Source organism: Oncorhynchus nerka, linkage group LG9a, assembly GCF_034236695.1.
Source record: "Oncorhynchus nerka isolate Pitt River linkage group LG9a, Oner_Uvic_2.0, whole genome shotgun sequence".
NCBI classification, from domain to species: Eukaryota; Metazoa; Chordata; class Actinopteri; order Salmoniformes; family Salmonidae; genus Oncorhynchus; species Oncorhynchus nerka.
The window spans coordinates 45,550,683-45,566,724 of NC_088404.1; the positions used below are offsets into that span (position 1 = coordinate 45,550,683).

Here is a 16,042-nt window from a genome sequence, read left to right on the forward strand (position 1 = left end):
TTCTAACCTCCTTAATGCGTTTGAGATACCTCTGCTGCAGATGATAAGTTCATTAGAGTTACCAGCCTTAGAAATTGCAGCCCAAATAAATGCTTCACAGAGTTCAAGAAACAGACGCATCTCAACATCAACTGTTCAGAGGAGACTGTGTGAATCAGGCCTTCATGGTCGAATTGCTACAAAGAAACCACTACTAAAGAACACCAATGAGAAGAAGAGACTTGCTTGGGCCAAGAAACATGAGCAATGGACATTGGACCAGTGGAAACCTGTTCTTTGGTCTGATGAGTCCAAATGAGAGATTTTTGGTTCCAACCGCCGTGTCTTTGTGAGACGCAGAGTAGGTGAACGGATTAATTCCAAATGTGTGGTCCACCATGAAGCATGGACGAGGAGGTGTGATGGTGCTTTGCTGGTGACACTGTCTGTGATTTATTTACAATTCAAGGCACACTTAATCAGCATGGCTACCACAGCATTCTACAGCAATACGCCATCTCATCTGGTTTGCGCTTAGTGGGACTATCATTTGTTTTCAACAGGACAATGACCCAACACACCTGTAAGGGCAATTTGACCAAGAAGGAGAGTGAAATAGTGCTGCATCAGATGACACAATTACCCGACCTCAGCCCAATTGAGGTGGTTTGTGAAGAGTTGGACCGCAGAGTGAAGAAAAAGCAGCCAACAAGTGCTCAGCATATGTGGAAAAGCCTTCCAGGTGAAGCTGGTTGAGAGAATGCCAAGAGTGTGCAAAGTTGTCATCAAGGCAAAGGATGGCTACTTTGAAGAATCTCAAATATAAAATATATTTTGATTTGTTTAAAAGTTGTTTAGAAGCCTCTTGAACCTAGATGCTCCGGTACCGCTTGTCGTGCGGTAGCAGAGAGAACAGTCTATGTCCAGGGTGGCTGGAGTCTTTGACAACAATTAGGGCATTCCTCTGACACCACCTGGTATAGAGGTCATGGATGGCAGGAAGCTTGGCCCCGGTGATGTACTGGCCGTACGTACTACCCTCTGTAGTGCCTTGCAGTCGGAGGTCGAGCAGTTGCCATACCAGGCAGTGATGCAACCCATCAGGATGCTCTCAATGGTGCAACTGTAGAACCTTTTGAGGATCTGAGGACCCATGCCAAATATTTCTCCTGAGGGGGAATAGATTTTGTCGTGCCCTCTTCACGACTGTCTTGGTGTGCTTGGACCATGTTAGTTTGTTGTTGATGTGGATGCCAAGGAACTTGAAGCTTTCAACCTGCTCCACTAAATCAAATCAAAGTTTATTTGTCACGTGCGCTGAATACAACATGTGTAAACCTTGCTTACTTACAGGCCCTAACCAACAGTGCAATTATTAAGTAAGAAATAGGAATTCGGACAAAACAGAGATGCTTGTTCTAGGTCCCAAGAAACAAAGAGATCTTCTGTTGAATCTGACAATTAATCTTAATGGTTGTACAGTCATCTCAAATAAAACTGTGAAGGACCTTAGCGTTACTCTGGACCCCGATCTCTCTTTTGAAGAACATATCAAGACCATTTCAAGGACAGCTTTTTTCCATCTACGTAACATTCCAAAAATCAGAAACTTTCTGTCCAAAAATAATGCAGAAAAATGAATCCATGCTTTTGTCACTTCTAGGTTATACTACTGCAATGCTCCGGCTACCCGGATAAAGCCCTAAATAAACTTCAGTTAGTGCTAAATATGGCTGCTAGAATCTTGACTAGAACCCCAAAAAATGTATCATATTACTCCAGTGCTAGCCTCCCTACACTGGCTTCCTGTCAAGGCAAGGGCTGATTTCAAGGTTTTACTGCTAACCTACAAAGCATTACATGGGCTTGCTCCTACCTATCTCTCTGATTTGGTCCTGCCGTACATACCTACACGTACGCTACGGTCACAAGACGCAGGCCTCCTAATTGTCCCTAGAATTTCTAAGCAAACAGCTGGATGCTGGGCTTTCTCCTCTAGAGCTCAATTTTTATGGAATGGTCTGCCTACCCATGTAAGAGACGCAAACTCGGTCTCAACCTTTAAGTCTTCACTGAAGACTCATCTCTTCAGTGGGTCATATGATTGAGTGTAGTCTGGCCCAGGAGTGGGAAGGTGAATGGAAAGGCTCTGGAGCAACGAACCACCCTTGCTGTCTCTGCCTGGCCGGTTCTCCTCTTTCCAATGGGATTCTCTGCCTCTAACCCTATTACAGGGGCTGAGTCACTGGCTTACTGGGGCTCTTTCTTACCGTCCCTGGGAGGGGTGCGTCACTTGAGTGGGTTGAGTCACTGATGTGATCTTCCTGTCTGGGTTGGCACCCCCCCCTTGGGTTGTGCCGTGGCGGAGATCTTTGTGGGCTATACTCAGCCTTGTCTCAGGATGGTAAGTTGGTGGTTGAAGATATCCCCCTAGTGGTGTGGGGGCTGTGCTTTGGCAAAGTGGGTGGGGTTATATCCTTCCTGTTTGGCCCTGTCCGGGGGTGTCCTCGAATGGGGCCACAGTGTCTCCTGACCCCTCCTGTCTCAGCCTCCAGTATTTATGCTGCAGTAGTTTATGTGTCGGGGGGCTAGGGTCAGTTTGTTATATCTGGAGTACTTCTCCTGTCCTATTCGGTGTCCTGTGTGAATTTAAGTGTGCTCTCTCTAATTCTCTCTTTCTTTCTCTCTCTCTCTCTCTCGGAGGAGGACCTGAGCCCTAGGACCATGCCTCAGGACTACCTGACATGATGACTCCTTGCTGTCCCCAGTCCACCTGGCCGTGCTGCTGCTCCAGTTTCAACTGTTCTGCCTTATTATTATTTGACCATGCCGGTCATTTATGAACATTTGAACATCTTGGCCATGTTCTGTTATAATCTCCACCCGGCACAGCCAGAAGAGGACTGGCCACCCCACATAGCCTGGTTCCTCTCTAGGTTTCTTCCTAGGTTTTGGCCTTTCTAGGGAGTTTTTCCTAGCCACCGTGCTTCTACACCTGCATTGCTTGCTTTTTGGGGTTTTAGGCTGGGTTTCTGTACAGCACTTTGAGATATCAGCTGATGTACGAAGGGCTATATAGATCCATTTGATTTGATTTGAATTTGATTTGATTTGTATTAGGTGAACAATAGATAAGTAAAGAAATAAAAACAACAGTAAAAAGACAGTGAAAAATAACAGTAGCGAGGCTATATACTGTAGCGTGGCTACTGTATATACAGGCTCCGGTTAGTCAGGCTAATTGAGGTAGTATGTACACGTAGGTATGGTTAAAGTGGCTACAGCCCCGTCGATGAGAATGGCAGCGTGCTCGGTCCTCCTTTCCCTGTAGTCCACAATCATCTCCTTTGTCTTGATCACGTTGAGGGAGAGGCTGTCCTTGCACCACACGGTCAGGTCTCTGACCTCCTCCCTATAGGCTGTCTTGTCAGGCCTACCACTGTTGTGTCATCGGCAAACTTAATGATGGTGTTGGAGTCGTGCCTGGCCGTCCAGTCATGAGTGAACAGGGAGCACAGGAGTCCAGTTGCAGAGGGAGGTGTTTAGTCCCAGGGCCCTTAGCTTAGTGACAAAGGAGATGATTGTGGACTACAGGAAAAGGAGGACCGAGCACGCCCCCATTGTCTGCTTATCTCATGCGAACAGATTTTGGCCAGAGTACTGTAAATACTCTCGCTTTGCTTCTTCCTCTCTGGTGCAGCTTAACTTCTTCCAGTGTAAAGTAATTGGTAGCATGTAACATTACTTTGAACTAGCTAACTAGCTATATTTTCACCCACTGGGCACAAACACAGACTCAACGTTGTTTCAACGTAATTCTTCGCAACGTATTGTGCCATGGATTATGTCATCATGGTTACCAAATTTCGAAATAGACAAACCTTGTATAAAATATGTTGAATTTCTACCTTAAAAACAATGTCAGATCTACAATGTTGTACACTATAAGAAAAATAAAACAGTCTTGGCAGAACATCCTACTGGAAAATGTATCTATCTACAGCTACCCTTTGGTCTCCCATCCAGGGTTTTAACGCAACCAAATATCAACATTTGATGGAGATGTATCTTCTGCTTGGATAGTGCCATCTGTGCCACTGACTTAGTCTGGCTTTAATTCCAGTTTGCCTACATATTAATAATAATCTTGCAACCTTACAGTTAACTAGTTCAACGCAATAACGGCCTACCTCTCTCTCGTTGCACTCCACAAGGAGACTGCCTGTTACGCGAATGCAGTAAGCCAAGGTAAGTTGCTAGCTAGCATTAAACTTATCTTATAAAAAACAATCAATCATAATCACTAGTTAACTACACATGGTTGATGATATTACTAGATATTATCTAGCGTGTCCTGCATTGCATATAATCTGACTGAGCATACAAGTATCTAAGTATCTGACTGAGCGATGGTAGGCAGAAGCAGGAGCGTAAACATTCATTCAAACAGCACTTTCGTGCATTTTGCCAGCAGCTCTTCGTTGTGCGTCAAGCATTGCGCTGTTTATGACTTCAATCCCGAGATGAGGCTGTGAAATAACCGAAGTGAAATGGCTAGCTAGTTAGCGTACGCTAATAGCGTTTCAAAAGTCACTCGCTCTGAGCCTTCTACTAATTGTTCCCCTTGCTCTGCATGGGTAACGCTGCTTCGATGATGGCTGTTGTCGTTGTGTTGCTGGTTCGAGCCCAGGGAGGAGCAAGGAGAGGGACGGAAGCTATACTGTTACACTGGCAATACTAAAGTGCCTATAAGAACATCCAATAGTCAAAGGTTAATGAAATACAAATGGTATAGAGGGAAATAGTCCTATAATTCCTATAATAACTACAACCTAAAACTTCTTACCTGGGAATATTGAAGACTCATGATAAAAGGAACCAGCCGCTTTCATATGTTCTCAAGTTCTGAGCAAGGAACTGAAACGTTAGCTTTCTTACATAGCACATATTGCACTTTTACTTTCTTCTCCAACACTTTGTTTTTGCATTATTTAAACCAAATTGAACATGTTTCATTATTTACTTGAGGCTGAATAGATTTTATTGATGTATTATATTAAGTTAAAATAAGTGTTCATTCAGTATTGTTGTAATTGTCATTATTACAAATGTTTAAAAAAATATATTAAATCGACCGATTAATCGGTATCGGCTTTTTTGGTCCTCCAATAATCGGTATCGGTGTTGAAAAATCATAATCGGTCATCCAAGTTCCTCGGCGTACACATCACTGACTAACTGAAATGGCCCACCCACACAAACAGTGTGGTGGAACAGCGCCTCTTCAACCTCAGGACGTTGAAGAAATGTGTCTTGGCACCTAAAACCCTCACAATCTTTTACAGATGCACAATTGAGGGAATCCTGTCAGGCTGTATCACTGCCTGGTACAGCAACTGCACCGCCCGCAACCACAGGACTCTCCAGAGGGTGGTGCAGTCTGCCCAACGCATCACCGGGAGCAAACTACCTGCCCTCCAGGAAACCTACAGCACCCAATGTCATAGGAAGGCCAAAAAGACCAGACTGTTAAATACTGTTAAATAGCTATCACTAGCACATTAGAGGCTGCTGCCCTATATACATAGACTTGGAATCACTGGCCACTTTAATAATGGAATACTAGTCACTTTAATAATGTTTACAAATGTTGCATTATTCATCTCATATGTATATACTGTATTCTATCCTATTCTACTGTATCTTAGTCTATGCCGCTCTGACATTGCTCACCCAAATGTTGAAATATTCTTAATTTAATTCCTTTACTTTAGATGTGCGTGTATTGTTGTGAAATTGTTAGATATTACAGTTAGATATTACTGCACTGTTAGAGCTAGAACCACAAGCATTTCGCAACACCCGCAATAGCATCTGCTAAGCACATGTACGTGACAATTTGATTTGATTAATTTGTAGACAAACTGGAATTAAAGCAAGCCAAGTCTGTGGCACAGATGGTACTATTCAAGCACTAGATTAAGCACATCCTTTAAAATGCTGACATTTGGTTGTGTCAAAACGCGCATTGATAAACATTTGGGTAATGTTAACAACTAACCAAAAATCAGACATTGTTTTTCCATTGGAATTTGGTTGTGCTTTTAGGTGGTTGAAAGCATAGTGATAACACATTGGAATTGGAAATTCAACTAGCTTTTTGAGTGGGTGAATATAGGTTGCAATCGCATTGATCTACAATGTCTCAACCAAATATTACCCAATTATCCACGTTGAAATGAAGTGGTGTGCCCACTGCCCAGTGGGTAGCTTCCTCAATACTGACTACCGCCAAGCTACAAAACTTTTGCTAGCTAGCTAATTACAGAAATGACTAATATTAGCTAACGTTAGCTAGTTAAACTACATGTAATGTTAGTTAGCTAACTTTAGATCACTAGCTACTACACGACACTGCTGGTTAGCTTGCGTGGCAACGAAGCCAGAAACTAGCCAACCACTGCAGCAGTTAGCTAGTTAGCTACAGTAGCTAGGAAAACACAAACATAGGAGATCGAGCCCCTTTCCCACTGCGCTGATCAACGGCTTCTGTGGGCAAAATACGCTTGCTAACGTTAGCTATGTTAGCATACGTTAGCAAGCTAAACACACTACTCAAATAAACTTACCTCATGGATTTATTTTGGGATTTGAGACAACGTTTTTTTCTCCAAGTTCATCCAAATTTCCGAGAGACCAGTGTAAACGTTTCAATATAACGTTGCTAGGCTAGAACGATGTTTCGAGCTTTATGATCGCGTGACGTCATCGATCGCGTGACGTCATCGGTCGCCTTTGGTTGAACAGCCAGTGCGCTACGCGACAGTGCGCTCCACACAGGAGCTGTCTCGGCCAAGCAAGGCTAGTACGCTGTCCGTTTACATTGCGAAAATAGACATTTAGCCACTGCTATAATCTGTAATAAGCAGTCTTTCACAAATCCAGAATTTGTGTAATTAATTTAGCCCTTGTAAGATAACTGTAAAAATGTGCGATCATTGCAGACACAGAGGGCATGGAGTCTCAAAGAAAATAAGGGTTAGTGCAAATGTATGCAGACTCACGTGACGTCATTGATGCAAATCATGTATTTTGGGAATACTTTACTTTATATATGAGTTAGGAACTTTCCTTAACTTCATCTATGATATTTAATATTGTAGAAAGTCAGAAGAAAACTGTCAGGCTTCAATGGTCAACTTGCAGAGGTTGAAATGTTGCCCAATGGATTGTCTGCTAAAAGAATGCATTGTGAACTACGGCGAGAGACCTCTGATTCGGAGCAACAAAGACCATTACCTGCATCAGAAGTTGCACGTTTCTCTAAAGCACAACCATGCGTAGTCCAGTTAAACAGTGACGGCAGATATGGATGTGTTGCAATTACTAAGGATGGGGTTATAGCACTGTTTCTTCCAGACAAGAACCCTACCTGTGCAAGAGCCCTACCTGGAGTCCAGGAGGCCATTCTGTGATAGGACTTTGCAATTAAAGACAAGGCAAGGAAAGAACATCGAAAGCAGGTAGGCCTGGACTTTAGCTGGAAAAGTGGTTGTATCCAAATAGATCTGTCCTGTATGGTTGGTACAGGATGGAGTGTAGATTGATTAATACAAGGTGTTGAGTCAGAACAGTGCTCATAAAAACGTGATTTTCTCTTCAGCAACCTCTCCCTGCAGAAAACATCAACACATGGATTGTGTGGTGGTGTGATAAATACTCCGATCATCAATGTGAAAAGAGACAGCCATAGATCTTCAGCATTGAGTTCTTTGGATGGAGTTCCTTCCTCATGTCATAATGGATCAGAACATTGCCCAAGGTGTGATGCTTGTTACAATGGAGGATTTCCCACACAGACCAATGACAAATGGAGAGAAGAACTTACCAAACTGCCCATACCTGTTGCAGAATCAGACCGAACATCTAAAAACGGACAAACCATTTTACAAAGAGCCCTAAGGTTCCTGCCTTTGTTAGACACTGTTTTTGTCCCATTTTGCTCTCTGTTGGTGGCTGCTGACCTGTACTGTCATTGGAATGGAAGGTCATGGTGCCCTGAGAGTGGCTTTTCTAGTCTGTTATCTAGTGTAGCTTGTGACTACCATCCTCCAGTATGACTAGTTAATCTCAATGATAGAATAACATTTTCATATAAGTCATGCTCTCATTATTTCAGATCTGTTAATTAAATGAAGAACTTCATTTAAATCCCTCTTATTGATCTCATATACATGTAACCTATAACCATTTCTGAAAAGTGTTATTTTAACACCCTCAAACTAATATTTTATGGCAACTATCTATGGATAAAGGCTACAGAAAAGTTCCAATCTATTGTCACAAAATAGATATTGCCCTTTGATTCAGGATTTCCTGCTTTCATAATTGAAATGGACCGGTCCACAAATCCATGGAAAAATTCTAACTTTCTCCTTGTCTGTAAGGGTTTTGTATTTTGACATTTTAACCACTCTGAGAGGCTCTAAAATAAATATTTTAGATTCAATGATCTTATAGCAGTTTTAGTTTAGACATACACGATAAATGGTTTTTCTACAAATGAGATCACGTGAGATTCTGTTAATGAGAAAATTGATCCGACTTTCAGAACTACTGTTCAACTCAATGTTTCAGGTTGCAAAAAGTACATGACGATGTTATTGTAATTTCATCGTGACATGACCACTAAGCCTACAGGAGGGGGTAGGTGGTTGTGACGTCTGAATTTGAGGAACAGGTAGGACCCCCCCCCCCTACGCTTTATCCCCCCTACACTTTTTTGTAGTTGCTTGGGGATTATAAAAGGCTACCAGAATCATCCTAACCCAAACGAGAATCACTACATGGACATTGAAGTTCTCTCCTCATCTATGAGCATACCTATTTTGAATAAAGCCTTATAGACGTTTACATTATATTTTATCTTCCACCGTTGAACAAAACTTTAAAGGTAAGCAGATTTAAGACTTCTTTATAAATGTTTGTTTTGCGACTTTCAACTTCTACAATTTTGAGATTTTCTACAACTAAAATGTTTTTATATCTTGCCTTAGATGCAGAAGTCTATTGGAGTAGTTTGCATATCACTCATTTTCTGCGCAGCTCTGTCAGAAACAATTGGATTAGTGATTGCGGTAGGTCAACGTTGTATTGTATTTGGAAAAATGTTGTCTAAAATGCTGTGATTTTCTCGTTGTTTTAACTAGAAGTAGGCCTAGGCTATTGCAAACAACATACAAATTATATTAACGTTTTAATGACTTAACACCATAACGTGGCATTGAGAGAATCGAGTTATTGCAATATAGTTAAGTTGAGCAATTGGCATTCAAAAAATGTAATTTATTAACAAGTGAAATACTGTAGTGTGAGGTGTGTGTTGAGTTAACTGATGAGTGAGTATACAGTGTGTATAAGGAATCTGATTTAAGCGTGTGTGTGTGTGTGTGTGTGTGTGTGTGTGTGTGTGTGTGTGTGTGTGTGTTTGTGATCGCAGGCTAAAGAGAAGCGAGGATGGACACTGAACAGTGCTGGCTACCTTTTGGGTCCTCGTAAGTGACTTCTAACCAGGGTTGGGGAGTAACAGATTACATAATGTAACGTTACATGTAAGGGATTACAAAAAACGGTAACTGTAATCCGTTACAAACAAAACATTGTAATTACAGATACTTTTGAAAAACTAGACGATTACTTTTAAATTCACAAAAAAAATGATTTTTTTGACACTTCTGATTGCTCAATGACATTCAAATCAGCATCGAAAAAAGGCTCAAGTTTAAATTTGTTCCACCTGAGGGAGTCTGACCACAAGTCAGATGCCACTATGATGACACACTAAATGTGTTTGATGGATCGCGGGAAAAGAGCAGGAATAGGATTTTGTAGGCTACAGTCCAAACATGTCTTCCAATGGTGCGACTGCTGTCGGCATCCAACGATTATCCAATTTGAATAATGTTTAGAGGTAAGGATGACAGCAGTGGTGTAGTCTAGGGCGATACGGATATCACTTATTGATATCTACATTGCGCAGTGATGTGAATCACACTGCTGCTCTCATTTAGTTATTTTCGCTTTACGGATTGTGGTTGTTGAGGATGGTTGTTCACAAATCTAAAGTATATTTGAACCCAACAATGGTTGAATTCAATAAATGTAAGCTGCCTATCAATCATTGTTTTTGAAACCAGTGGACAGCCAGTGAAAAATGCGCTCTTGCAACAGCTGCATAGTGCGGATCCCAGCCTATGGATAAATGTAGGGCTTTTATTGCTCAATCTAATCCATGCTGATAAAAAAAAAATCCATAGGCCTAATGGACACATGCTCAAACTCACCCACTTTTGATAGACTTAAAGGGGCAATTTGTAGTTGCTACATCCATTTTTGGATTTATAAATGATATACATTAATGTAAAGATGCAGTAGAAAGCGATGGCTTAGAAGAAGTATACATAACCAACACAAAGTAAAATGTAACATCCATGTATGGCCAGCTATGTAAACTTTAACATTAATTTATCCTGCAATTGATGTCGTTCAATTGGTAACATACATTTTTGTCTTCTTCTAATGCAGTTTAAGGGGAATGTAATCTAAAAGTAACTGAATGTAATCAGATTACGTTACTGAGTTTGGGTAATCCAAAAGTTAAGTTACCGATGACAAATTTCTACAGGTAACTAGTAACGGATTACATTTAGAAAGTACCCAACCCCTTTTCTAACTTATTAACAATATATACATGTACAGCCTCTCAATCACAACAGTCAACTCCTTTCTCCTAGTCTTAACCTCATATTTGTTTGCCCATTGTATACTTTTTCACCTTTCACCTGGCTGTGTGATGTGGCATGATGGTTTCCAACATACTTGTTCTGTGTAATTATTGGACTTTTAAGTTGTCATCCCTGACTATATTCACTATATTATAATATTTTGGAAGGTATCTGCTTTAAACAGGATAACCTTTTCATTCCAAAGGTTAATGGATTCTTGTCAACAAAGAATGAGGATATGTCCTAAACTAGTTTAATTTTCAAACACAAATGCAATATGCAGTACCTCTGTCATATGCAACTTTGTACTTTTAACTGAGGATTTATTTAAATATCACATTTAATCCAATCTGTCTGCTGAATGCCAAGGATGGTAAGTGGTTAACTGCACAATGTTAATTTAAACATCTCAATACTCAGTGTACACTACTTTATAGACACAGGTCAGTGTTGTAAGTTCAGGTAAAATGCCATCATCCCTGTGTTTCAGGTCGTATTGATCACCTAATACAGATAAAGGATAATCCCAGCGTAAGGGGGAGAGAAGAACTGCTAAGTCAATGTAAGATAGCTCCTGCAGGACATTGGAGTCAACGGAGGAATTGCTCTGTGACGCATCGCTCTGTGTGCTTATTTACTGTTTCCAGATTAAGCATATTTCATGTCTCATAATGTATTAAACAACCAAGCAGAGGTGTTTTATCACGGCCATGGTCCCTTTGTTAGTTTATTTTTCTACCTGTTTATGAATGATTAAATTGTCATACAGGAGCTTAAATCTCAGAAAGGCACTGTGAGAACAAAGACAATGATGCTAATGTTATTTTAGTATTTAATTATACTTGATGTGTGATGACTGAGGCTATGGGTTAAGGTAAAAATTCAAGGATTACAATTCAGATAATTAGTGCACTTACATGATTGTTCAGTGCATTTTTCCTAGCCCTCTTGACTTAAACCTCTATTAAAGTTGTGAAAGGGGAGTGGTATTGCAACCATTTTCTGGTCTGCACCTTGCCCCTTTGGCTATAAATTAAAAACATAAGCAATGTGCTCTCTGAGATGCACAGTGAATGAAATTACTCTCCAAATGTTAATTTAGCCTAGCTTTCTTGGTTTTTATTTGTATTTTTTCTTAGTATGTGGTTGGACTGTTCCTTAATATTTATTTCCTTTTTAGGTTCTGTATCCATTCTCAAATGTGTATGTGCCTATCCTTCACTTATTCCATTGGTGAATATAAGTTGTAAAGCAATTCCGAGACTCAAGCCCTGCAGGTTGCTTTTCAGACTCATGACAGATAAAAGGAAAAAACGCACGCTCATAAATTACAAGGGTGCCTTGAGGCTTTAGGCAGGGCTGTGGTGTTTGTGCGTGGTGTGCAATGAAGGGGATTTCATCTAGGGAATGGGTGAAAGTCAGCTGTGCAAACTATGATTTTGTCTTGTTGTTCAGATGGCATCGATGGTCACCGGACGCTCAGTGACAAGCATGGCCTTGCTGGTAAGAGAGACATGCCCCGGGACTATGACTTCAAATCAGGTGAGAGGCTCTAACAGCCATGTAAAACCTGGGGCTTGTAGCCTACAGTTTATAGACCCCATGAGAGGGAGAATCCAACGTTCAGAGTGCTGCAGTACAGTAAGTCTGCTTTACTCAGTGTACGTCTTCTACACCTCATGAGGATCTCTAATTTTGCAGGTTCCTTGAGAATAACAGATGAGGATGTATTACATAATGTCATTGACTTCTTATCATACATGCAACTTAAAGGTGAGTTGATGTCTGTTATGAATGTTTAATTACAGCAAAATATATGACTGCGTACTCCATCAGGAGTTTTATTCATATCATAAACGGTTATGTTGACATGTTCCAGAGTAAAATGATCATATTTTGATGTAATATTTACATTTGTAGTCAGATTCCTGGCAGTATATAGTTAAAAACATATTTGGAACAGAACAACTTACTAGCATAGTACTGATCAGATATAACCATCTGACTGTGCTCACTCAAATGTTTTTTCATCTACTTTGCAGAAATCGGAGCTCTGGATACCCTGCCTTCCTTGCTCACATCAGAAGAGATGAGTCAGCCCTAGTTCAACTTCAACATTCATTGATCTATTCTCAACTCTTCAAAAGCCTGCAAAGTACATTGTCTGTGCATATCCCATTATACTGGATACTGGTGTCATGATTTACAACAATCTCCTATACAGAGTAAACATGTTCCTATTATAATTTGAAAGAAATGTATTGAATAAAACTTTTTGAATGGCAAGACTTTTTTGTTCCTATATATTGATTATACAGTATATAGTTGTTCTATGCAAACAGTGAGATTACAACAACCCAAACAACTCCGATTTGTTTTTTAAATCCCAAATTTAAAATGTCAAGTCTCCAGCTTCTCTCTCACGCCAACTAAATACAAAGAAATCAGAGATTGCAGAGCAACCTAACAGCATGATGTTGCAATTGTGCGTTGTATTCTATGATCTCTGCTCAGTGTTTTGTCCCAGTGAATTGTCGGCAGTACAACTGCACATTACACAAGTTACTGTTTCAAAGTTGAGCTTCACCATGGTAGCTTGTTTCCAGAGTTGTTGAAGAATCCTCCATGATGCTTTTCTGTCAGAGACAGCAAAGATGATCCTCCGCACTCAAATCCGCCTATTCCATAATAGACAGGAAATGCTGCATAACAGTCAATTTATTGAGATACACAGAAATATATTATAATGTATTCATATTAAGGACCCAATCATAAAACACCTCAACCAAGAGTATGAGACACTCACATATGGGCCACCTACGTCAGTGCGCACCCAGCCAGGGTGAAGGGCTATACACAGAATCCCTTCAGATTCCAGGTCAATGGCCAGACAACTTGTCGCCATGTTCAAGGCAGCCTACATATGTAAACAAAATGAAATGGACAGGACATGTAATGACTGTGTACACATACATTACATTACATTTAAGTCATTTAGCAGACGCTCTTATCCAGAGCGACTTACAAATTGGTGCTTTCACCTTATGACATCCAGTGGAACAGCCACTTTACAATAGTGCATCTAAGTATTTTAAGGGGGGGTGAGAAGGATTACTTTATCCTATCCTAGGTATTCCTTAAAGAGGTGGGGTTTCAGGTGTCTCCGGAAGGTGGTGATTGACTCCGCTGTCCTGGCGTCGTGAGGGAGTTTGTTCCACCATTGGGGGGCCAGAGCAGCGAACAGTTTTGACTGGGCTGAGCGGGAACTGTACTTCCTCAGTGGTAGGGAGGCGAGCAGGCCAGAGGTGGATGAACTCAGTGCCCTTGTTTGGGTGTAGGGCCTGATCAGAGCCTGGAGGTACTGAGGTGCCGTTCCCCTCACAGCTCCGTAGGCAAGCACCATGGTCTTGTAGCGGATGCGAGCTTCAACTGGAAGCCAGTGGAGAGAGCGGAGGAGCGGGGTGACGTGAGAGAACTTGGGAAGGTTGAACACCAGACGGGCTGCGGCGTTCTGGATGAGTTGTAGGGGTTTAATGGCACAGGCAGGGAGCCCAGCCAACAGCGAGTTGCAGTAATCCAGACGGGAGATGACAAGTGCCTGGATTAGGACCTGCGCCGCTTCCTGTGTGAGGCAGGGTCGTACTCTGCGGATGTTGTAGAGCATGAACCTACAGGAACGGGCCCACATACAAACAGTCAGATTAATTATCTTCACACCCAAACATATGGCCAATATTGCAACCGGAGATGATCTGTAATGTTTATATGGGCTCTGTTGAAAGGACAATTACTGTTGCTGTTCACCTTTGAGGTCCTGTAAGCATAGCTTTTGAAGGCTGCTCCGGCTCCCCAATTGGCCTTAATGGAGCCCAGTATGGAAGACATGTTTATCACAGCTGCCCTATTGATCCCCATTACAGTGGTCCGTGCTGCAGCTGCCTGGAGCAATGGCAGAAATGCCTACAAGAGCCAACAACATAAACAACTCAGTCAAAAACATGACAATGTGATCTGGACAGTTACAATGTAGGTTTCTTAGATGAAGTAGGGAACCGGTCATAAAACTTGGGTATGTGAAGATCCCCTGTGCTCCAACAAAATTAAGAGGTTTCTCATTCATGCTCTTCTAGGGGTGAAACAAATAAATTTACCTTGGTGGCAAAAAGAGTAGAAACAGTATTACTCTCGAAAGTCGTCAGGTGTCACTGTCTTCAGATCAGCTGTGTTGTTTATGAGGCAGTTGAGCCCATCACCTCCCAGTATGGATGACACCTCGTGAAATGCTGAGTCTATACATGACTGGCTGACAACATCTGATAACAAAGAGAGCATGACCATTTAAAACAAGAAACAAACCATTTTTGTTGTTGCTTGTTTTTATTTAAGAGGATAAGGTTTAATTAGCTAATGGTTATTTCAGTTTGGCATCTCTTCATGTTCTGTTGAGTACTTGAAACATAAAATTGAGCATGTAATCAAAGTTACTTGAATGTTTTAATTTAAAGAGAAGCCCTGTGAGGAACCTCAAGCCAAAACCCAATACAGTGCCTCTTGCGCCATCTGCTGGAATACTAAACATGGCACATGATACACATAGGATCATATCCCCAACAAAATAATGAATCCATCCGCATTACTCTGCGCTCTCTTTTACGTAATTATGTTGGCTATGCTACTCACCAAGCCGTACAATATAAACACCTTTGTAGGATTTGGCAATATTATGAAGATCCCGATGAAGAACAACTTTTATCATGCATCCCTAGGTTTACAGTCAAAACATATCCTCACACGTGTATTCCCATTAGATGGAATTCATAAAACAAGTTGAACATGATGTTCTCCTACCTGTGCTGCGGGTGGTTTGCGCGCAGTCACTTATTGTGCTCGGTCGCTCGATGCTTCTCGCCAGGTCTTTCACCATTTGTAGACCAAGGCCTCTGCACGCCCCAGTAATTAGTACAGAATGACATTTTCAAAAATGTCGATTCATACTATTTAGAATATGTCTATCAGTTTACTTTGTTTGATGATTAGGAAACATGATTGGCCTGTCCAGACATAACTTTAGTAGCGTTACAATCTGAAGGTGTGGTTATAAAACAACCCGACTGGACCAATGAAGGGTGTCTGTCAACTCTTCTTATTTCTTGCCATTTTTACAGAAAAAATGTCAGTTTGACCTGCCTGTTGCCTTCTAAATGTGTCATTTTTATTTATTTAATTTTTCAGCAACTTTGAAAGAATATATCATATTATTTTATACACAGGTAGGGTGA

At 41.2% G+C, this 16,042-nt stretch overlaps 2 protein-coding genes and 1 pseudogene across 3 annotated transcripts in view; 1 reads left to right on the plus strand and 2 right to left on the minus strand.

The window, feature by feature from the left end:
* The window catches only part of LOC115134776 (sperm-specific sodium:proton exchanger-like), a 28,709-nt gene extending 21,987 nt beyond the window's left edge, over nucleotides 1–6,722 (minus strand). The window contains exon 1 of the mRNA XM_065022127.1: nucleotides 6,609–6,722. The gene's annotated coding sequence lies outside the window, so the exon portion shown is untranslated. The remainder of the gene's footprint in view (nucleotides 1–6,608) is intronic.
* Nucleotides 6,723–8,822: 2,100 nt separating this feature from the next.
* Nucleotides 8,823–13,042, plus strand: LOC115134777 (galanin peptides-like). 2 transcript variants are annotated; one of them, XM_029668974.1, is made up of 7 exons: nucleotides 8,823–8,932; nucleotides 9,036–9,116; nucleotides 9,479–9,533; nucleotides 11,254–11,325; nucleotides 12,219–12,305; nucleotides 12,465–12,536; nucleotides 12,806–13,042. In XM_029668974.1, exons 2-7 carry the CDS (start codon nucleotides 9,036–9,038, stop codon nucleotides 12,865–12,867), a joined length of 429 nt encoding a protein of 142 aa, XP_029524834.1. In that variant the 5' UTR covers nucleotides 8,823–8,932; the 3' UTR covers nucleotides 12,868–13,042. The 2 variants fall into 2 exon arrangements, with proteins under 2 accessions (XP_029524834.1, XP_029524835.1); XM_029668975.1 differs by lacking the exon at nucleotides 11,254–11,325.
* Nucleotides 13,043–13,183: 141 nt separating this feature from the next.
* LOC115134647 (C-signal-like) lies at nucleotides 13,184–15,723 on the minus strand (annotated as a pseudogene).
* Nucleotides 15,724–16,042: the final 319 nt, after the last annotated feature.

Coding starts and splice junctions, on each gene's coding strand:
- LOC115134777 (XM_029668974.1), top strand. CDS start 9,036: ATGCAGAAGTCTATTGGAGTAGTTTGCATATCACTCATTTTCTGCGCA. Junction 11,326..12,218: donor AGAAGAACTGCTAAGTCAAT/GTAAGATAGCTC, acceptor CTTGTTGTTCAG/ATGGCATCGATGGTCACCGG. Junction 12,306..12,464: donor GGACTATGACTTCAAATCAG/GTGAGAGGCTCT, acceptor CTAATTTTGCAG/GTTCCTTGAGAATAACAGAT.